General features: G+C 41.2%; 1 protein-coding gene across 4 annotated transcripts in view; it reads right to left on the bottom strand.

Annotated features, from left to right (window-relative positions):
• OS9 (OS9 endoplasmic reticulum lectin) overlaps positions 1-24291 on the bottom strand; it is a 29516-nt gene extending 5225 nt beyond the window's left edge. For all 4 annotated transcript variants that reach the window (XM_060025088.1, XM_060025090.1, XM_060025089.1 and 1 more), the window contains exons 1-5: positions 24122-24291; positions 23521-23697; positions 22308-22371; positions 22101-22177; positions 21817-21915 (exon numbers count right to left, since the gene is read on the bottom strand). In XM_060025088.1, coding sequence (XP_059881071.1) covers positions 21817-21915; positions 22101-22177; positions 22308-22371; positions 23521-23697; positions 24122-24283 — 579 coding nt within the window. In that variant the 5' untranslated portion in view covers positions 24284-24291. The remainder of the gene's footprint in view (positions 1-21816; positions 21916-22100; positions 22178-22307; positions 22372-23520; positions 23698-24121) is intronic.
• Positions 24292-24686: the final 395 nt, after the last annotated feature.

The following is a 24686-nucleotide window of genomic DNA, read 5'->3' as shown; positions in this document are numbered from 1 at the left end:
CATATTTGATATATATTTTCATATGTATTTGAAATCTATATATTCTTTGTGTGTGTGTGTATGATTTTAAAAAAACGTCAAACAGTTCTAAGGTCCTTGTATTATTCAGAAAGAGAACAAAGATATCAATTAATGTTAGCCTTTGATAAATTTAGCATACACCATTGTAATTTCTAAAGTACTATTAAAAGTAGAAGGGAGGCCTCACTTCTGAATAGCAGCAGGAGCTCTGCAGACCCACTGCTTAGTGAAATTCCATTACCGGTGAACAGTTTTTTTAAATTCACATTTAAAATCTCTGGAAATTTTCCTAAGGACATACAACAAACTAAAAAACATCTATTCAAGAAAATCTGCTACATCTTGGACCGTGAAAGTGTGCAGTACTTGGGCCATGACCTGCTCCCTCCCTCTCTTTCCCCAACCGCCACTTCACAGCTCACTTAGACAGATGCTCCACTCAGGTGAGTGTGGTCCAAAAAACGGGGCTTCCTATCCCCTCAGCATCCAGCCAAGGGATATGGTATTTCACCAGAGGGGCAGGCCACCAATATTTCTCAGTCCTCTCTAGTTCTGAGTTGCAGAGAATAAATTCCTGTTGAATGTGGTCAAGAGATTGAGGACTCCCTTCCTCCACCCAGCCCCACTCATAGGACAGAGGCTCTATTTCAGGTGCAGCAGGACAAGAATATTGGACCTTGATCCCACCACAGATCACTAAAAGGGCAGAGGTTTCACAACAGAGATGCAAACTGAGAAGACCAGAGGCTATTACCCCTGCCCAGGAGTGTCACTCTGACAGAACTGGATCACTGTCCCTGATACCAGCTCCGGAGCAGGGGCTTAGAGATTCTGCCCAGCGGAGAGGCAATCCATAAGAACAGAGAGCTCCAAAGCTCTTTCCAAAGGAACTGACTTCATGTAAAACAGAGTATGGGGAAGTTTAATCCTACGGGCACATTCAAAAAAATGAAAAATTTGATGGTAAGCACTAAAGAAGCTGATAGCATCAAAAACAACCCCTGGGGACTTCCCGGGTGGTGCAGTGGTTGAGAGTCCGCCTGCCGATGCAGGGGACACGGGTTCGTGCCCCGGTCCGGGAAGATCCCGCATGCCGCGGAGCGGCTGGGCCCGTGAGCCATGGCCGCTGAGCCTGCGCGTCCAGAGCCTGTGCTCCGCAACGGGAGAGGCCACAACAGTGAGAGGCCCGCGTACCGCAAAAAAAAAACAAACAAAAAAACCAACCCCTGTAAAGGGGCCCAAATTTAATTGGATCAGACTATGGACCAACTTATGCCCCACATGTAACAAACTACAGAGCAATCAGCTGGCAATTAGTGGGTAAGAACAGCTGGGTATGAGACCAGCAGAGGCAGACAGGGTAACATCAGCAAGAGAGACAAAGTGAGCCCTGCTGAAACCACTGTCTTCTCGTGTGACTGTGTGCATGTCCAAGGCTGTGCCCTCAGAGAAGTGACATCAGAGGCCTCATATTGTAGGAGAAGTAGACTTCATTAAAATAGCCCAGCCAAGTCACTAAAGAAATAAACAAGCAAACAACCAAAACAAGTCTTGTGGTGGAGGGCAAGAATCAGTATTCAGACTTGCTTCAATAGAATACCAAAAATGTCCGGTTTTCAACAAAAAATCACGAGATATGCAAAGAAACAATTCAGTGTGACGCATACACAGGAGAAAAGCAGGCAACAGAACATGCCTGTGAGAGGGCACAGATGTTAGATTTCACAGAGAAACATTTTTTTTTAACATCTTTATTGGAGTATAATTGCTTTACAATGGTGTGTTAGTTTCTGCTTTATAATAGAGAAACATTTTAAAGTAGTCATTATAAATATGTTCAAGGAGCTAAGAACTTAAATCATACAAAGTATGTTCTCCTATAATTCAAAAAGATACATGCACCCCTATGTTAACAGCAGCACTGTTTACAATAGCCAAGACATGGAAACAAATGTCCATCAATGGATGAATAGGATGGATGAATGGATAAAGATGATGTGGTACACATGTACAATGGAATACTACTCAGCTGTAAAAAAGGATGAAATAATGCCATTTGCAGCAACATGGATGGACCTAGAGATGACCATATTAAGTGAAGTAAGTCAGAAAGAGAAAGACAAATACATTATGATATCACATATGAATCTAAAATATTATGCAAATGAACTTATCTATGAAACAGAAATAGACTCACAGACATAAAGAACAGACTTGTGATTGCCAAGGGGGAGGGGAGGGGGAGGAGAGAAGGATTGGGAGTTTGGGATTAGCAGATGCAAACTATTATATATAGACTGGATAAACAACACGGTCCTACTGTATAGGAAACTATATTCAATATCTTTTGATAAACCACAATGGAAAAGAATTATGAAAAAGAATGTATATATAACTGAATCACTTTTCTGTACAGCAGAAATTAACACAACATTGTAAATCCAGTATACTTCAATGAAATAAATTTAAAAAGGAAAGGAGGGGCAAAGTATGTTCTCTGACCACAATGGAATGATATTAGAAATCAATAATATAAAGGAATTTGGGGGAATTCATAAATATGTGGAAATTAAACAATATACTCCTAAGTAGCCAATGGCTCAAAGAAGAAATCACAAGAAAATTAGAAAATACTAAGATAAGTGAAAACACAATGAAGACCCAATATATCAAAACTTATGGAATGCAGCTAAAGCAGTGCTTAGAAGAAAATTTTTACCTGTAAAATACAAAAAAGAAGAAAGATATCAGACCCATAACCTGAAAAAGAAAAGCAAACTAAACCCAAAGCAAGCAGGGGGAAGGAAATAATACGGATTAGAACAGAAATGAATGAAATAGAGAACAGAAAAGCAATAGAGAAAATAAACTAAAAGTTGATTTTTGAAAAGATAAATAAAAGTGACAAAACTTTAACTAGATTGACCAAGAAAAAAAGAGAAGACTCAAATTAGTACAGTTGAGGATGAAAGAAGGAACATTACTACCAACCTTACAGATATAAAAAGGATTGTAAAGGAATACGATGATCACCTATATGCCAACAAATCAGATAACTCAGATGAAATGGACAAATTTCTAGAAAGACACAAACTACCAAAACTGACTCAAGAAGAAATAGACAATCTGAATAGACCAGTAACAAGTAAAGAGATTAAGTTAGTAATTAAAACACTAGCTACATAGAAAAGCTTGGGTCAGGTGGGTCTACTGATGAATTCTATCAAACATTTAAAAAATAAAAATACCAATCGGTCTCAAACTCTTCAAAAAATAGAAGAGGAGAGAATACTTCCCAACTCATTCTATGAGACAAGTATTACCCTGACACCAAATCTAGATAAAGATATCACAAAAAAGGAAACCACAGGCCAAAATCTCTCATGATTATAACCCCCCAAATCCTCAACTAGATAAATGAATTCCACAACATATAAAAAGGATTACACACCATGGCCAAGTGGGATTTATTCCAGGAGTACAGGGTTGGGTTAACATTTTTTAAATCAATTAATTTAATTAATACATCCTATCAATAGAATAAAGGACAAAAACCACATGATTATCTCAATGGATACAGAAAAAGCATTTGACAAAATTCAAAATCTCTTCATGATCAAAACATTCAACAAACAAGGAAAAGGGGAACTTCATCGATCAGATAAAAGGCATCTATAGGACTTCCCTGGTGGCACAGTGGTTAAGAATCCACCTGCCAATGCAGGGGACACGGGTTTAATCCCTGGTCTGGGAAGATCCCACATGCCGTGGAGCAGCTAAGCCCATGCTCCACAACTACTGAGCCTGCGCTCTAGAGCCTTCAAGCCACAGCTACTGAAGCCCGTGCGCCACAACTACTGAAGCCCGCACACCTAGAGCCCGTGCTCCACAACAAGAGAAGCCACCGCAATAATCCCGCACACCTCAACAAAGAGTAGCCCCTGCTCGCTGCAACTAGAGAAAGCCCGCGCACAGCAATGAAGACCCAATGCAGCCAAAAAAAAAAAAAAAAAAGTAGCCATTTATTTAAAAAAAAAAAGGCATCTATGAAAAATCCACAGCTAACACTATACTTAACGGTAAAAAACTTAATGGTTTCCCCCTGAGATCAGGAACAAGAGAAGGATGTCTGCTCATGCCACTTCTATTCAACATCATACTGGAGGTTCTGACTAGGGCAATTAGGCAAGAAAATGAAATAAAAGGCATCTAGATTAGAAAAACTAAAACTATCTTTATTTACAAGATGACCTGATCTTGCATATAGAAAATCCTAAGGAATCTACTAGAAAAAAAAAAAAAACATTACAATAAATGAGTTCAGTAGGTTACAGGATATAGGAATCAACTGTATTTCTATACACCTGCAATGAACAGTCCAAAAATAAAATTAATAATTACATTTGCAATAGCATCAAAGAGAATTAAGTAATTGGGAATAAATGTAGCAAAATAAGTGTAGAACTATTATTCTGAAAACTACAAAACACTAAATCAACTAGACTTCACACTTTTTTTTTTCTGCCACGTGGCTTGCAGGATCTTAGTTCCCTGACCAGGGATCAAACCCGTGCCCCCTGCACTGGAAGCACAGAGTCAACCACTGGACTGCCAGGGAACTCCCTAAATCAACTATACTTCAATTTTTAAAAAATAATAATATAAAAACAATACGACTTCCCTGGTGGCGCAGTGGTTATGACTCTGCCTGCCAATGCAGGGGACATGTGTTCCATCCCTGGCTGGGGAAGATTCCCACATGCCCCAGAGCAACTAAGCCTGTGTGCCACAACTACTGAAGCCCGCACGCCCTAGAGCCCCTGTGCTGCAACTACTGAGCCTGTGTGCTGCAACTACTGAAGCCCATGTGCCTAGAGCCCATGCTCTGCAACAAGAGAAGCCACCACAATGAGAAGCCCATGCACCACAACGAAGACCCAACGCAGCCAAAACAAAAAAACCCCAATAGCTAACTATTCTTTAACACCCACTATGTCCCAGGAAAAAAACAAACCAAAACAAAAAAACTTCCAAAACTACAAAACATTGCTGAAAGAAATTAAAGACAAACAGAAGGACATCCAAGTTCACAGATTACAAGACTTAATACTGTTAAGATGACAATACTCCCCAAATTGATCTTCAGATTCAATGCAATCTCTATCAAAATTTCAGACACGTTCTTTGCAGAAATTAACAAACTGTTCCTAAAATTCATATGAAAATTCGAGGAACTCCACATAGCCAAAACAATCTTGAAAAAAAAGAACAGGATTGGATTTTGAATTGTACTTATGGATTTCAAAACTTGCTACAAAGCTACAATAATCAAGACATTGTGGTACTGACATAAGTATAAATATATAGACCAAGAAAACAGAATTGAGAGTCCAAAAATTAATTTTCACTGTTATCATCATTTGATTTTCAACAATGTTACCCAGATGATTCAGTGGGAATTATCTTTTCAACAAATGATGCTAGGTCAACTGGATATCTACAAGCAAAAGAATGAAGTTGGACTCCTACTTCCTACCATATACAAAAAATTAAATCCAACTGGATCAAAGACCTACATGTAAAACTATAAAACTCTTAGAAGGAAACATAGGTGTAAGTCTTCCTGGCAATCGTTTGTTGGATACAACATCAAAAGCACAAGTAACAACAAAAACAAAAAATAGATAAATTGGAATCCATCAAAATTAAAGGCCTTTGTGTTGCAAAGGACACCATCAAGAATGTGAACTGGAAACCCACAGAATGGGAGAAAATATTTGCAAATCACACATCTGAGAAAGGACTTGTACCCAGAATACATAAAGAAATTTTACAACTCAATAATAAAATGACACTGCAATTTTTAAATGGGCAAAAGATCTGAATAGATATTTCTCCAAAGAAGACAGACAAATTGCTAATAAGCCCATGAAAAGATGCTCCACGTCCTTAACCATCAGGGAAATGCAAATCAGGACCACAATGAGATGCCGTTTCATACTTACTAGGAAGGTTATAGGCAAAGAGATGAAAAACAAGTGTTGATGGGGATGTGGAGAAACTGAAACCCTCATACACCACTTGTGGGATTATAAAATGATGCTACTGCTTTGGAAACAGTCTGGCAGTTTCTCGAAAGATTAAACATAGAATTACCATATGATCCAGCAATTCTACTCCTTGGTACGTACCAAAAGAAATGAGAACATATGTCCACGCAAAAACCTGTTCACGTATGTTAAAAGCAGCATTGTTCATAATAGCCAAAAAGTGCAAACAACCCAAGTGTTCATCAACTGATGAATGGATAAATAGAATGTGGAATATTATTTGGCAATAAAATGTAATGAAGTACTAGTACATGCTATGCACAGATGACCCTTGAAAACACGGTAAATGAAAGAAGCCAGACACAAAAGGTCACACATTGCATATATATATGAAATGAAATGCCCAGAATAAGCAAATCTATAGAGTGAAAGATTAGAGGTTGTCTAGAGGGAGGATGGGGTTTGGTGCAGAGGTGGAATGGAAAGTAACTGCTAAAGGGTAGTGGATTTCTTTTACGGTGATGACAGTGTTCTAAAATTGATTGTGGTGATGGTTGTACAACTGAATATACAAAGAACCACTGAATTGCACACTGAATTGTGTGGTATGTGAATTATATCTCGATAAAGATGTTATTTAAAAAAATAAAGAGCATAACTTCCCACTGAGATGAGAGAAAAAGTGGCATAATTAAGACAAAATAAAGCAAACCAAAAGCAAGAAAGGAGAGAAAAAGAAAGTGGAACAGAAGAAAGCATAAAATAAAACGTTAGACATAAGTCCAAATATACACACACACACATATAAATGGTTAAAAATACAAGTATATGCTATTTAGAGACACATTTAAAACATAAGAATATAGAAAAGATAAAAGCAAAAGGATGAAAAAAATAAGCAAACATAACTCAATGAAAGCTGTTACAGCTAATATTATTATCACACAAGAGACTTTAAGTAAAAAAATTACTAGATAAAGAAGGTCAATTCATAATGTTAAAATGTTCAATTTATGAGGACGATAATTTAAATTGTGTGTAATTCTTTATCTTCCTTATTGTCTGTCCCTCCCAACTAGAGCAGGCATTTCTGTCTGTTGTGTTCCCTGAAATATCGCTAGCAACTAGAACAGTGCCTGGCACATAGAAACACTTAATAAACATTTGTTGAACAAATTAATACATAGCCCCAAGATACAAAAGCAACAACTGACAGAATAATGATGAATAAATTCAAAGAATAATAAGGAATAACACACAAATCCATAATTATAGCAGAAGACAAAGCAGTAAGGATACAAAAGATTTGAACAATCATGACCTGAAAGACATACAGAAAACACTGTGCCTAACAGTAGAGGACACGTTCTTTTCAAGCACAAAGAATCATTCACAGAAATTGACATATACTGGACCATACAAGTCTCAACAAATTGAAACTTACATGGTCCAGGACTTGTATTTGAGGACTCAAATTAAATGGTACCACCATTAAAATCTATATAATTATGAGATATATAAGATAATCAGGGAAACGAAATTATTGAATATTTGGTGATAAGAAATTATGGTTAATTTTTTAGTGTGATATGGTATTGTGGTTATATTTTTAAAAGGGCTCTAGTCTTTTAGGGATAATACAGAAATATTTATGGATGAAATGATATGATGTCTGTAATTTGTTTCCAAATAATCTGGGAGTGGAGGTGTAGTGCAGGGGGGTGGGCAAGGGCATAGATGAAATGAGACTGGCCATATTGGCTCAAGCCAGACGACACACAGGTGGGTCACTGGACAATTATCTCTGATTCTGTGTTTTAAATTTTCCATAACAAAAATTTTAAAAAGACAATCTTTAAATATATATAACCTGCACCCAGCAATTACACTTTCAAGATACAGTTACACATATACATATGTATAATGGAATAATCTTTTGTAATGACAAAAAGTAGGGGGGAAACTATTTTAATCAGTACAGTAATGGTGACAAAATGATAGAATATTCACACAATGGAACATTATGCAAATGTGAAAACAAAGAATAAAGTTCTAGATGTACTGCCACTGAAAGATGTCTAAGAATTATTGTCAAGATATACAAAAACAAGGTGCAGAATGTCTGTTTAATATACTGTGTATTGTGTGTAAAAAAAGGGAACAGGAAATAAGAATCTCTAGTCATAATTGCTTTTAAACACACAAAGAAAGGCTGGAAGGACAAAGAATAATCTAAGCAGGGTTACTTGGGGGGCGGGGGTGGGGGGAGGGCGCGATGGGAAATGAGCAGGTGGGAGGGAAGTTTGGAGGGAAATTTTTCACTGCACACCTCTTTATAGTTTCTGGGTTTTGAGTCATGGGAAAGTAGTATCCATTTGAAAATTAGATAAACTTAAAATAGGCTTAGAAAACTGTGATACATACCTAAAGTAGTACTTGGAGAGAAATTTATAAGAGACGGATTATACAAGAGGAAAAGCTGGAAATGAACTAAGTATTCATTTCAAGAAGTTAGAAGAAAACAGCAAATTAAAGCTGAAAAAAGTAGAAGGAAGGAAAATAAAGGTTAGCGTGGAAATAAATACAATGGAAAACAAATACGATACAGAAGGTCAACACAGTCAAAACGAGTTCTCTGAAAAGTCTACTAAAACTGACCAACCTCTCGAGAAACTGACCAGTAACAAAAGAGCAAGGCAAAAATAACCCATGAGCAAGGAAAAGAAGAGCCTAATTACAGATGCTACAGAAATTAGAAAGATAATAGAAGGATATCATGAACAACTTTATACCAATAAATCTGAAAAATGAGACAAACTAGATAAATTCCTAAAAAATATAACTTACTAAGACTGACCCAACTAGGTATAGAAAACTTTGAATATTCCTAAAACTACTAAATCAAATGAATCATAAGTTTATGACTTCCACAAATCATAAAGGGTTTCCATAAATCTTTCCACAAAGAAAACCTAGACTGAGATGATTTTCCAGGTGATTCTAGCAAACATTTAAGGAATAAAAACTTGCAATCTTACACACCCTTCAGAGTATAGAAAAAGTGAACATTTTTCAATTTATTTTCTGAGGCTAGCATAACCTTGTCACTAAAGCATGATAAGGACAGTACTAGAAGGAAAAACTACAGGTCAATACCTCTCAGGAGATACACTATACAAGATCCTTTAAAACATCACAAACTGAGCCCAACAAGATATAAAAGGATAGTCAAAGGTAATACATATGACTGAACTGGGTTCATCTCGGGAAAGCAAAATTGGTTTAACATTGGAAAAGCAATAAATAACTTAATGTCAAATCACAGATATAGAGAACAAACTAGTGGTTACCAGTGGGGAGATGAAGAGGGGGGCAATATAGGGATAGAGGATTAAGAGGTACAAACTATAATGTATACAATAAACTACAAGGATATACTGTGTAACACAGGGAATACAGCCAATATTTCATAATAACTATAAATGGAGTATAACCTTTAAAAATTGTGAATCACCATATTGTACACCTGTAATTTATATAATATAATCAACTAACTTCAATTTTTAAAAATGTTTTAATAAGAGCAAAAAAAATTTCTGAGTGTATAAAAAGAAGCTAACAATGGTTACCTTTTTATGGGGATGGGAAGAGACTGATGAGGGGAAAGGTGTGTTGAGGCTTTTCTCTGTATACTTTGTAAAGCATTTCTACATTGGAGCTATGAAAATTTAATACCTATTCAAAAATTAAATACAAAATTTTTTAAGTGTGAAAAAAAATCCAAGTTAGAAAGAGAACAGAACAAACTTAAAAGAAGAAGAAGGAAAGAAATAATAAAGATAAAATAATGAAGATGTTAATGAAATAGTAATCAGACAATAGAGAGGATAAACAAAGTCAAAAGGTAGCTCTTGGACTAATAGACAAATCTCTGGCAAGACAGATCAACAAAAAGAGAAAAGGCAAAGTCAATATTAGGAATTAAAAAGGGGGTATATCTACAAAAACAGATTTTAAATAAAAATAAAACACTAATTTTATGCTAATACATTTGAAAATTTAGGAATGAAATAATGGCTTAAGAAATTATAATTTATTAATGCTTCATGACATAGTAAACCTAAAAAATTTTATTATCATTAAGTAAATTAAAACAGTAGTAAAAACCATGCCCACAATATACCAATACTGTGGTGAATTGTGGGGATGAGGCAGTTTTACAGAGTTCTCCCAAACCTTTAAAGAACAGATGAATTCCTATCTTAGCAAACTATTTCAGAGAACAAAGAAAGAGGGAAGATTCTCAAGGCACTTATGAAGCTAATATTACCTGATACCAAAAGATGGTAAGCACAATACAAAAAAAGAAAATTATAGACCAATTCACACATGAAAATAGCTGTAAAAATCACGTATTAGGAGACTGAACATAGCAGTGTGTTAAGAATAGTTCAAGACGATGGATTAGCCCAGAAATGCAAGGGTAAAAAACCTTAGAAAATGTATTACTTTAATTTACCATATAAAAAAACAGAGATGAAAAACCATAGGACCCTCTTAATAGATACAGAAAAACATGTGTTAAAATTCCACAGCTTTGCATCATGAAAATATTCAGCAAATTAGGAATAGAATGGATCTTCATTCACCTGATAAAGAGAGTCTACAAAAAGCCTACAGGAAAATATGTTAATAGTGTAACTTCAGGGACTTCCCTGGTGGTCCAGTGGTTAAGACCCTGCACTCCCGGGCTTCCCTGGTGGCGCAGTGTTTAAGAATCCACCTGCCAATGCAGGGGACACGGGTCTGAGCCCTGGTCCGGGAAGATCCTACATGCCGCGGAGCAACTAAGCCCATGCGCCATAACTACTGAGCCTGCGCTCTAGAGCCCGCGAGCCACAACTACTGAGCCCGCACGCCTAGAGCCTGTGCTCCACAACAAGAGAAGCCTGCACACGCAACAAAAGAGTAGCCCCCGCTCGCCACAGCTAGAGAAAGCCCACATGCAGCAATGAAGACCCAACGCAGCCAAAAGTAAATAAATAAATTTATTAAAAACAAAACAAAACAAAAACCTTGGTTAAATACCCTGCGCGGGCTTCCCTGGTAGCATGGTGGTTAAGAATCCACCTGCCAATGCAGGGGACACGGGTTCGAGCCCTGGTCCAGGAAGAGCCCACATGCCGCGGAGCAACTAAGCCTGTGCGCCACAACTACTGAGCCTGCGCTCTAGAGCCTGCTAGTCACAACTACTGAGCCCGTGAGCCTAGAGCCCATGCTCCACAACAAGAGAAGCCATCGCAATGAGAAACCCGCTCACCGCAAGGACGAGTAGCCCCTACTCACCACAACTAGAGAAAGCCTGTGCGCAGCAATGAAGACCCAACGCAGCCAAAAATAAGTAAATAAAATAAATATTTTTTAAAAAAATAATAAATAAAGACCCTGCACTCCCAGTGCAGGGGGCCCAAGTTTGATCCCTGGTCAGGGAACTAGATCCTGCATGCTGCAAATGAAAAAAGATCCTGAATGCCGCAACTAAAGATCCCACACGGGGACTTCCCTAGTGGCACAGTGGTTGAGAATCTGCCTGCCAATACAGGGTACACGGGTTCAATCCCTGGTCCGGGAAGATCCCACAACCCGTGGAGCAACTAAGCCCATGTGCCACAACTACTGAGCCTGCATTCTAGAGCCCATGAGCCACAACTACTGAGTCCTCGCACCGCAACTACTGAAGCCTGTGTGCCTAGAGCCCCTGCTCTGCAACAAGAGAAACCAACGCAATGAGAAGGCCACGCACTGCAGTGAAGACCCAACACAGCCAAAAAAAAAAAAAAAAAAAAAGATCCACACACCACAACTAAAGATTCTGCACGCCACAACGAAGATCCTGCACTCCACAACAAAGATCCTGCGTGCCACAAAAAGACCTGGCACAGCTAAATAAATAAATAAAATACTTTTAAAAACTAGTGTAACTTCAGGAGCATTCCCTTTAAAGTCAGGAACAAGTCAAAGATGGCCATCATCACCATTTCTATTGCACTGTAAGTATAAGGAAAATGAAATGTATATGAATTAGAAAGGAAGAAACCAAAATTGTCCCTATTTGCAGATGACATGATTATTTACACAGGAAATCCATGGGAATCTGCAAACTATTAGAAATGAGAGAGTTCAGCAAAGTTGCTGAATACAAGATCAATACATAAAATCAATTAATGTGACCATACACCAGCAACAATCAATCATAAGATGTACTTTTTAAAAGATGCCATTTACAATTGCATCAAAAACTATAAGGTGCCTGTATGCTTGAAACATGTACATATACACACAAGACACAAATAAACAAAAGCTACAAGGTCTCTAGGACTAACCTCACATAAGATGTACGAGAGCTTCACAAAGAACATTTAAATCTTACTAAAGTACAAGACAATAAAAACAAGTAAACATCATGTTCATAGTATATGAAGACTCAATATCATAAAATATCAATTCTCTCCAAATTAATCTAAAATTCAACATACTTCCAGTTAAAACTCCCAAAACAGTTTTTCACAGAACTTATCCAACAATAGCCCAGATGGTTTTGAAGAACAAAGGAAAATACACATTATCAGATAACAAAACTTGGTAATAGACAGACTTTTAAAACAAAAGAGAAGCCAATAAGAAAGTACACACATATATTGGAACCTGATAAATGACTGAGGTGGTGCTACAAATCAGAGAGGAAATGCAGATTACTCAATAAATGATGCTGGGACAACTGGTTATCCTGATGGAAATTAGGTATATTTAGGTCCCAAGCTTACACTATACATTAAATTTTTGATTGAATTGAAGTCCGAAATATAATAAGAAATCTTCTAAAACTTCAAAAAATATAGGTGAATAGAAAAGTATTTAATAAAAGATCCAAAGTACAAACTATAAAGAAAAAGACTGAAAATTTTAATCATATTGGAATTAAGGATTCAAAACTAATATACAGAAAGCTGCTGCATTTCTATACACTAACAATGAAATATCAGAGAAATTAAGAAAACAATCCCATTAAAAGACCTAAATATAAAACCAGATACTGGGACTTCCCTGGTGGCACAGTGGTTAAGAATCCGCCTGTCAATGCAGGGGACATGGGTTCGATCCCTGGTCTGGGAAGATCCCACATGCCTCAGAGCAACTAAGCCCGTGCGCCACAACTACTGATCCTGCGCTCTAGAGCCCACGAGCCACAACTACTGAGCCCACATGCCACAACTACTGAGCCCACATGCCACAACTACCGAAGCCTGCACGCCTAGAGCCTGTGCTCCGCAACAAGAGAAGCCACTGCAATGAGAAGCCTGCTTGCCGCAACTAGAGAAAAGCCGGCCCACAGCAACGAAGACCCAACGCAGCCAAAAAAAACAACAGAAAAAAAACCCCAGATACTATAAAATTCCTAGACGAAAACATAGGCAGAACACTCTTTGACATAAATCACAGATATTTTTTTTGGCTCCGTCTCCTAGAGAAGTGGAAATAAAAGCAAAAATAAACAAATGGGATCTAATTAAACTTAAAAGCTTTTGCACAGCAAAGAAAGCCATAAACAAAACGAAAAGACAACCTATGGAATGGGAGAAAATATTTGCGAACAATGTGACCAACAAGGGCTTAATTTCCAAAATATACAACAGCTCATACAGCTCAATATCAAAAAAAAACAAAGAACCTATCAAAAAGTGGGCAGAAGATCTAAATAGACGTTTCTCCAGAGAAGACATACAGATGGCCAACAGGCACATGAAAAGATGCTCAACATTGCTAATTATCAGAGAAATGCAAATCAAAACTACAATGAGGTATCACCTCACACCAGTCAGAATAGCCATCATTAAAGAGTCTACAAATAATAAATGCCGCAGAGGGTGTGGTGAAAAGGGAACCCTCCTATACTGTTGGTGGGAATGTAAATTGGTGCACCACTATGGAAAACAGTATGGAGGTTCCTTAAAAAACTAAAAATAGGGTTCCCCTGGTGGCGCAGTGGTTGAGAGTCCGCCTGTCGATGCAGGGGACACAGGTTCGTGCCCCGGTCCGGGAAGATCCCACATGCCACAGAGCAGCTGGGCCCGTGAGCCATGGCCACTGAGCCTGCGCGTCCGGAGCCTGTGCTCTGCAATGGGAGAGGCCACAACAGTGAGAGGCCCGCGTACCGCAAAAAAAACAAAAACAAAAAAACTAAAAATAGAGTTACATATGATCCAGCAATCCCACTCCTGGGCATATATCCGGATAAAACTATAATTCAAAAAGAAACATGCACCCTAAAGTTCATAGCAGCACTATTTACAATAGCCAAAACATGGAAGCAACCTAAATGTCCATTGACAGATGAATGGATAAAGAGATGTGGTATATATACACAATGGAATACTACTCAGCCATAAAAACAATGAAATAATGCCATTTGCAGCAACATGTATGCACCTAGAGATTATCATACTAAGTGAAGTAATTCAGAAAGAGAAAGACAAATATCATATATCACTTATATGTGGAATCTAAAATATGATACAAATGAACTTATTTACAAAACAGAAACAGACTCATAGACATAGAAAATAAACTTATGGTTACCAAAGGGGAAAGGGGGTGGGGGAGGGATCAATTCGAAATTTGGGATTAGCAGATACACACTACTATACATAAAATAAACAATAAGGACCTACTGTATGGCATAGGGAACTATATTCAATATCTTGTAATAACCTATAATGGAAAAGAATCTGAAAAAATATATATAACTGAATCACTTTGCTGTATACCTGAAACTAATACAACACTGTAAATCAACTCTACTTCAATAAAAAGTTTGTTCTGAAAAAAAATTTTGTTAATTAAAGGTACGTTTAAGACATTCTAAACAAAAGAAAAAGATAAGCTATAGAGAAAATGTAAGTAACTAAGGAATTAAATATGGAATATATAAAAAAATGCCTACCTACCTCATTCTATGAGGCTAGCATTACCCTGATACCAAAGCCCGACAAAGGTATTACAAGAAAAGAAAATTATAGGCCAATATCCCTTGTGAATACAGATGCAAAATTTCTCAACAAAATATGAGGAAAACAAATTCAGCAGCACACTGAAAGCATTATACATCATGATTTATGTGGGATTTATTCCAGGAATGCAAAGATGGTTCAACATATAAAAAAATCAATCTATATAACATAATACATCACATTAATATCATAGAATGCAGAAAAAAGCCACATGATCATCTCAATTCACGTAGAAAAAGCATTTAACAAAATTCAACATTCTTTCATGATAAAATCACTTGATAAACTAGGAAGAGAAGAGAATGTCTCAACATGATAAAGGCCATACATGAAAACCCCACCACTAATGTCACACTCAATGATGAATGAATGAGAGCCTTTCCCCTAATATTAGGAAGAAGATAAGGATGCCTACTTTATGTCACTTCTATTTAACACAGTACTAGAAGTTCTAACCAGAGCAATTAAGCAAGAAAAAGAAATAAAGGGCACCCAAATTGGAAAGGAAGAAGTAAATTTATCTGTTTCAGAGGTGACATGACATTACACGTAGAAAATCCAAAGGAGGCCATGCTTGCCTTCTGAGATGGACCACATTCTGCATATGGAATGTGTATCTCTCCTTTCACTTTACTACGGCTTGCTTTTTGAATTCTTTCCTGCACAAAATCAAGGACCCTCACTTGATGGCCCATCCCAGGAACTCACCTGAGACCTGGGACATGACCATCTCTTGTGCCTCATTTTCCTGCAACCTCTTTGCAAAGGATATTAATAAATCTACTTCTTACCTATCACTTTCCCTCTTGCTGAATTCCTTCTGCTCTGAAACATAAAGAACCTGAGCTTCATTAAGTCCTGAGACGAGCTGTGTGGTTTCAATTGGAAGACTGCGGGTTTGAGTCCCATCTGGGGTGCAGTTTTAGCTCCTCCTCAAGGGATATACATAGCAATCTGATACAGTCTTTGAGTTCTGTAGGAACTAAGGCCCCCACCCAGATAGAGGCCAGAATGATGATACTGACCTTCCTGGCTTCAATACACTAAAGCTTGGACTCTGCCCACTTCTGCCCCAATTCTATGCTGATCTCCTCTACTCAAGCCTCTTCATGAGTATGCATGTACCCTTAGCTAAAAAATTCCCCAATTTTGCTGTTCGGGGAGACACTGGTTTGGGAAAGATCCCCCCTGTCCTTCGTACTTGCTGTAAGTAATAAATCCTTCCTTCTCCTGAAAAAAAAAAAAAGAAAAGAAAATCCAAAGGAACCCAAACAAAACAATTGTTAGAGCTAATAAATGAATTCAGCAAAGACGCAGGAATAAAATCAACATGCAAATATCAGTTGTATCTCTATACACTTGCAATGAACAATTCAAAAAGGAAATTTAAAAAAAAATTTCATTCACAATAGCATCAAAAAAAATACTTAGGGTACATTTATCCAAGAAGGTGAAAGACTCGTATACTGAAAACCACAAAACATTATTAAAAGAAATTATAGAAGATACAAATAAATGGAAAGACATTCCATGTTCATGGACTGGAAAACATAATATTGCTAAGACGGCAATACTACACTAAGTGATATACATATTCAATGCAATCCCTATCAAAATCTCAACAGCATATTTTAATATAGAAAAACCCATTTTAGGACTTCCCTGGTGGCGCAGTGGTTAAGAATCCGCCTGCCAATGCAGGGGACACGGTTCAAGCCCTGGTCCGGGAAGATCCCACATGCCGCGGAGCAACTAAGCCCGTGCGCCACAACTGCTGAGCCTGCGCTCTAGAGCCCGTGAGCCACAACTACTGACCCCGCGTGCCACAACTACTGAAGCCTGCGCGCCTAGAGCCGGTGCTCCACAACAAGAGAAGCCACCGCAATGAGAAGCGCACGCACCACAACGAAGAGTAGCCCCTGCTCGCTGCAACTAGAGAAAGCCCCCGTGCAGCAATGAAGACCCAACGCAGCCAAAAATAAATAAATTTATTTTTTAAAAAAGTCATCGAACTGGATCTCCATGTCACTCCACAGAATGGTAAAAACATCGATTAGTGAAAAAGCAAAACTATACCGATGTATAATTTTAAAATACAAAATGTATATATTGCCTGTGATATGTGTAGCATTAATAAAAGTACAAAGCAAGCATAGAGATGGTTGTGGTTGTTTCTGGAGAGGAGAGAGAGGGAAGAAATGAGAGGGTGGCTTTTACTATATCATTAGCATTTTATTCCTTCTATTAAAAAAAACAGATCTGAAGCAAATACGGCAAAATGTTAACATCTGTTTAACTTGGCAGTGGATTTATGGGTCTCTTTGACATTATTTTCTGTATGTTTGAAATGTTTCATAATTAAACATTTTAATGGAAAAATCTTAGATCTCTCTGAAATCTTACTTAATGTACGAATTGAGATAGGGATCCAAATTTATTTAATTCCAGATGGCTAACCGATTGCTCCAAAACTCCCCGGAAACTGCACTTTTACCAAACGCTGTGCACACTGCTCCCGCCAAGGAGGCACCGGGAAGATGGAACTTCACCAGGCCTGCCCCGGAGTGGGGGATTCACTCAGTCACTCAGGCTACGAACTTGGGTGGCCCATCAGGATATAAAAGCAGCCACAGAGGAACGCCCTCAACTTTCTGCCACTAAAACCTCCAGACTCCCCAGCAAATATGCCATCTTTCTGTTCTAGTTACAAGCACAGAGCCGCCTCCTCAGGATCGCAGCCCTGCCCACATTCTCTTCTCATTCTTTCTCCTGAACCTCAGCCTTGCCTCCTTTCTACTAGGTCCACCCAGCATTTAAACACGCTCCCATCTTAACACATGAAACAACAAGCACAAAGTCCCACTTTCCCAAGCCCACAGCCCTGCTAACTAGTGCTCGCCTTTTCCCTTCCCTTCACAGCCAGACTTCTTCAAAGATTCCCACTTCCTCACCATGTTCCTCAACACCTCAGCTTCACCAGCCCACTAAAACTGCTCTGGTGGAGATTGCCAATGACCTCTGGCATTGAGTCCAACCCAAGGACTGGTCAGGGGAGACTGGGAGCAGAGGACTTACCAATTTTCATCTGGTTCCCATCCCTACAGTCTGAATTTTTATTTCCATGTTCCTGTTTTGCTTTTATTAAAATAACAATTCCTATGATCACCCACAAGCAGTTTTTAATCCTCCACTTCCTTGAAGGTTCAGATGCAGCCAACAACACGGACCAGTCCCTCCTTGAGACATGTCCTTCCTGGGTTCCATGTCACCACAGTCTCCCTTCTGGTCGCTTCTTCTTGGCAAAGCTCCCTTCTGCCCAGGCTTTCAATGCTGGCTTCCTCACAGTTCTGTCCCACTTCTCACTATATCCTGTTTCTTGGGCGGGGGGCGGGGGGGGATTTCATCCATACCATGGCTTCAATTATTAACAGTATGTTGATGGCTCCAGCACTCTGGGTTCTATTTAGATCTCTCTCGTCAGCTCCAGACCCACAGATCCACAGCCTCCTCAGATATCTCTACTTGGATGCCTACAGCCACTAAAATCATCGTATTCAACATCAAAATCATCATTTTCCTTCACCAAACCTACTCCTCTTCCCACTGTACCCATCTCAAAAACAAATCACCATCCATCCAGTTGCTCAAGCCAGAAACCTGGGAATCTTACTATATTGATTTTGCCCCTTAAATCTCTCCAATAATTCACATGCCTTCACCCCTGGACCACCTTGTTTTCTCACCTGGATTACTGCAACCACCTTCTCACTGGTCTCCCACCCATTTGCTATGCTCCAGCCAGAGCGAGCCTTCAAAACCAACACCGAATATGGTACCACTCTGCTCAAAATACTTCACTGGCGCCCCCTCGTTTCTCCGATTGTCCAAACCCCTCAACACGGCTACAGAGCTTCATGACCTGTGCCTTGCCCCTGAAGACTGCCCAGCCTCATCTCCCACAATTCCCTCCAGTCACTGGGAACGGCTATCGATCCCTCCTGCCTCCAGGCCTTTTGCACTCACTGTACCTTCCGCCTGGAACGCCCTCTCCTTCCCACTGGTCTATAGCTGCTGGTCTAACTCTTCATCCTTCAACTGCTGGTTCAAAGGCCACCTCCTCCAGAGGCCTCCCCTTGACCTGGACTCGATTAGTTCCTTTATTGTGTGCTCCCCTGTGAAAAGTGCCTCACCCATCAGCGAGTTTTCCCTGCTTCCTGTGGCTCTTTATTTAATGTCTGTCTCCTGAGAGCAGGACTGGGTCTCTCAGTCACCATTTCATCTCCAGTGCTTAGCACAGGGCATATGGTTCAGCAGATGTGAGGAAAGCTGCCTTCAGTTCTCGGCCTACTGGAGGTACAGACAAGTAAAGAAACAATACGATCAAGCGCTATAATAGGTCATATATGTGTGTGGATGCTGTGGGCTGCTGTAGTCTGAATGTCTGTGTCTCCCTAAAATTCGTATATTGAATTCCTAATGCCCACTGTGATAGTATTAGGACGTGGGGCCTTTGGGAGATGCTTAGGTCATGACGATGGAACCCTCATGAATGGGATTAATGCTCTTATGAAAGAGACCCCACAGAGCTCCTTTGTGAGGACACAAGAAGTCTGTGACCTGGAAGAGGGCCCTCACCCAACCATGCTGGCGCCCTGATCTCAGACTTCCAGCTTCCAGAACTGTGAGAAATAAATTTCTGTTGTTTATAAGTTACCCAGCCTGTGGTATTTTGTTACAGCAGCCCAAACAGGCTAAGACGGGGATATATGTGGACGTGGTTGCATGTGTATGAAGCGCTGAGGGAACACAATGAACTTTCTGGGCTAGCCAAGAAAGGTCACATAAAATAAAGTGGCCTTTGAAATGGCTCATCATTTCTTCCATTCATTAAGAATCTCTGGGCACCTACTTGGTGCCAGGCGCTGTTGAAGGCACTGAGGATACAGCATAAAATGAGACAGACATTGTCCCTGACTTCCTGGAGCTTATTCTACTGGGGATAGAGAGACAGATTAAACTCAAAAAATAAACTAATTTCAGGAAATGATACATGCATTGAAGAATATAAAACACCGTAGGTGTTTACCAGGATCAAGGCGGAAGGGTGTGTGTGTCTGTGTGCCTATGTTAGGTCTCCCTGTGGAGGTGTCGTAGGTGTATATAACCTGACAGGATGGAGCCAGCCATTCAAAGATCTCTGGGAAGATGGCGCTAGGCAGAGGGAACAATGAGACTCACTGGTTCAAAGGACAGGAAGAAGGGCAGTGGGACAGAAACGCAGTAGGATGTTATACCTCCAACCCAGACCCTGTCCCGGAACTCCAGAGTTACAGACGCAACTACCAACTGACCATCACCACTGGGATATCTAATAGGCATCTTGACCTTCATATGTCCAACACCAGCCTAGTTTCTTCCTCCAAACCCGTTTCTTCCCACTTGAGTAAATGACAGTTCCATTCTCCCAGCTGCTCAAGCTAAAATCCCTGGAGTCATACTTGACTCCACCTCGCATCCAATCCATCAACAAATCTTGGCTCTACCTTCAAAACAGATCCAGAATCTGGCTGCTTCCCACCACCTCCGCTGCTGCCACCCCAGCCTGTGCTGAAGTATTTGGATCCTATCCTTTGCGTGAGGCATAATTATTGAAGGCTTTCCAGAACTTGGCAGAGAAGGGACACTTGCTCATAGTGGTGTGCCGAAGCCAGGTCAGGCCAGTTCGCCAGAGCCAACTGGTAAGTTTTCAGGGATGTCGCAAGATGATTGACATCACAGTGATAGTATGAATTTTGCCACGATGGGGATATTTATACCATGGATACTGGCAAACATTACGTCTGGGCTTCCCCCTCCACCACCCCACCCTACCCTGGCAGGATCCCCGTGCTCCGCATTTACCAGCACACAGCTGCATGTGCAAATCTGTATTACGTGAAGATAATTCTTGTGTCACGTGGTTCTCTACAGGTGTTTATGTTTGTGAATACACATTAGAATCACCTGAGAAACTCTGCCTACCATACAGCTGTCTGCCTGAACTCAGTTAAGGACTACTGGATGGGGAACACTTGTTAAGAGGCTGTTGGCAGTGATGCAAGTGAGATGAAGGTACCAAGCATGGGAAAGAAGAGGCGAGTTGTGAGAGAAGTCTAGAAGTAGAGAGTGGACTTTGTTGTTGACCCTGATTCCTTTCTTCCATATCACTTCTCAGTTTGTAATCACAGGCTCATTTCTGTGATTCTTTAATCTCTGTCTTCCTCTCCTGACTGTAGTCCACGAGGGCAGGGGCTGCGTGTCTGCTCACCACTGTACCCCCAGAGCAGAGCCCAATACCTACACCAGCACGACCTCATTGCAGAGTCGTTAAATGATGAAAGGAGGACAATTGAAGAAGTAAGAGTCAATAATGACACTCAGATGTCCAGCTTAGGTGACAAAAAGGAGAAACACAGATAAAAGTGTGGTTGGGGGTCCAGAGGGGAGGATTTGGGAAATGTTGACTTGAACTGCCTCTGAAAATCCAGGCAGTGACGCGAAGCTAGAAATATGAGTCTTAAACTTAGAGTTTAGGGTCTGGGAGAGAAACTCTTGACTATACCACGCAACCCTGCCCTCTTCCCTTAGAATCTGAGTTGTCACTGGGCGAGTGTCAACTTCCCTCACCCAAGACTCACCCGAACCTCAGCCTCCCGGGGCCTCCCGTTGAGGTCGCATTTGGACCCGTTGCCATAGGTCTGGCTGTGGTAGCGTTTCAGGCGATGCTGCTTGGAGGCCTGGGGAGGACATCAGGCAGGAGGGAGGGGTGTGAGAAAGACAGCAAGGGGGAAGAAGAGCACTTTATCCTAATAGCCACCAAACCCCAAGAAACACGTCAGCTAATCCTGACCCTCCCCTTCTCGTCAGGGCTCTCAGTCTGCAGCCCAGACCCCTTTCTCTCCCAATCCCACACTCCTGCCACCTTGGCTGTTTCATCATTCCAGTCGAAGGCCGATTGGTAGTAGCCGAGATAGAGGACTTCACCTTTGATCTCTGAATCTGCAAGAGAAAGCACAGTGAAGCGTGGTTACCCTGTCCTCAGAGGACTAGGAGGGAAGGGAACTGGGGAGGCAGGTCACCTTCCATGACAGGTTGCTGAGGGCTTAGGAAAAATGTAGGCGGGAGTCACCTTCCATGTGGTACTGCTGGATGTGGCGTCCATAGCAGAATTCATATGTCCACCAGTCCTTGGTCTGACAGTAAAAAAAAATGAACAATCGGGGGATGGAGTACAGATGTCTCTTCTTGGAACCAGAATCTCTCCTGGCTCCAAGACACATAATCTCTCATTTACTTTTCATCTCCCTCTGCTTCCACACTCAATCCTCCAGGTTCTCGGTGAGGAGGGAGGGCCTGTTTGCCTTCTGTGACTTGGAGAGAGACCTCTACAGCCTAAGTGGTTTGCACCTGGAGGCTTTCCACTCTTCTCTTTTTATAAAAAAGTCCTTCTTTGGGGACCTCCCTGGTGGTCCAGTAGTAAAGAATCTGCCTTGCAATGCAGGGGATGTGGGTTCGATCCCTGGTTAGGGAACTAAGATCCCACGTAGCGTGGTGCAACTAAGCCCACGTGCCTCAAACTAGAGAGCCCACGCGCCCTGGAGCCTGCATGCCACAACTAGGGAAAAGAAAAACCCGCCCGCCACAACTAGAGAGAGAAGCCCGCGCGCCGCAGTGAAAGATCTCGTGTGCCTCAACGAAGATCCCACGTGCAGCAACTAAGACCCAACACAGCCAAAAAAAGAAAAAAAATCCTTCTTTGTCGTCCATAAAGATACGAAACCATGATATCCTTGTAGCATTCAGACCAGGGAAACATAGAATATTAAAGTATTAATTGAACTCTCTTATACTGTTTTAGCCACGGGGGATACAGCTGTGAACAAGATAAATTCTTTGACTTCATAGACTTACGTTCTAGTGCTAGGACTCAAACCAAAAATGAATAAACGGACGATTCAGTTAAAAAGATGATTTCAGATCATGAAAAGTGCCATGATGAAAATAAAATAGGATATTGGGCAGAGAGTGACAGGGGAGGGGGTGACTTTACCAGGAAGGCTTCTCTAGGGGAGTGCCCCTACTGCCCCACATTGACCCTCTTTAGCACCTTAGTCTTAGCTTAACCCTTATTCTGAGCTCTTCTAACTCTCCTCTACATTCAGCAAAGTGTCATCTGTGGTTACAGGATTCTTTGCTTCTTTCCTATCTGTACAATATGCCTACTCCTTCAATGGCCTTCTTAACTCCAACAGATCCTCCCCATCACTCCTCATTCACAGGCACAATGGTTCCCAAATAGATAGTTTCCAAGCCCTAGTTCCCTCCATCCCAGTCCCTTTCACCTTCAGCAGGCAGGGCGCATCTTTCATTGGGCTCAACAACTCAGGGATCCCAGGCCCTTGGTAAGCAGGTGCCTCCTCCTCCCTTTCACGCTGGAAGTGAATAGCTCCAGCTGGCAGGCGACATTCATAGCGCTGCTTGTACTTAGAGGAGACAATCACCACGTCCGAAGCTTGGCTCTGGGAAAGAAGTGGGGGTCGGGGGGCAGGGAGGCAAAGAGAGGTTGGGATCAGGGAGAACAACGAGATCCCTCTTCATATCCTGGGGAAGAGCCCAGTCAAGACAGAGAGAACCACAAGTCCTCCAGCTGTGTTTAGCGAGTGAGGGGCGAGGGCACTCCCACTTCTCCACGGGGGAGGAGTCTGAGTGTTTCAGTCAGGAACTGGGACCTGAAGTGGACAGTGGGAAGCCCCACCCCTCCCAGGCCCTGGCCCCAAGGGAATGGGTCTCTGATTACGACCCTCCGGAGTCCTCATAAAACCCCTGCTCAACTTCCCGATTCTCCTTAGGCTCCCGCCACAGACTCCACAGCTGCCCTTCTTCCTCTACCTTCTCCCCCTTCCCCTTCTGCCCCGGACCCTCGTCCCCTCTACGCCTCCTCACCTGCCCTCCCATGACAGGCAACGGCAGTATCTCGATTCCATAACGCATCTCACTCAGCTCCTCCAGGTTCAGGCTCCCGACACCGCCGGTCAGACTTGCGGGAAACAGGAGCCCCAGAAGTAGCAGCCCCAACAGACTGGACAGCAGCGTTTCCGCCGCCATCTTTCGTTCCCCTTCTAATCCAGAACAACTCCTTCCGCCCTAAACCTGGCGGCGGCCTCACCCCGCCCATCAACGCCACAAGGTGTTATTGGCTAAATGTTCTGTCCCTCTTATGTGCCCTAGTCCCATTTGCTAATGTGGCTCCAAAGCCCACGAGGAGGTGGATCACGACGATTAGCAAAACCACTCGCTGCTCACGATTGGTCAGAGAGGCCAACCAATCACCAACGATATCGGACCCCCTCCCACCCTCTACCAGTTCCAGAGAGGCACCGTCTACCCGCTAGGCCGAGTTAAGCAGTTTTTCTCGGTCCTCGCCCAGCTGTAGTGCGCATCTCTAATTGCTTTTTAAGCCTTTTCTTGTATTGTGTCCGGCGGCCGCCAGGCGGAGGATTGAGGCGTA

Source organism: Delphinus delphis, chromosome 11 (genome assembly GCF_949987515.2).
Source record: "Delphinus delphis chromosome 11, mDelDel1.2, whole genome shotgun sequence".
In the NCBI taxonomy this organism is placed as follows: Eukaryota; Metazoa; Chordata; class Mammalia; order Artiodactyla; family Delphinidae; genus Delphinus; species Delphinus delphis.
The sequence above is the reverse complement of the archived record's forward strand: the minus strand, read 5'-3'. Positions and strand labels throughout refer to the sequence as shown.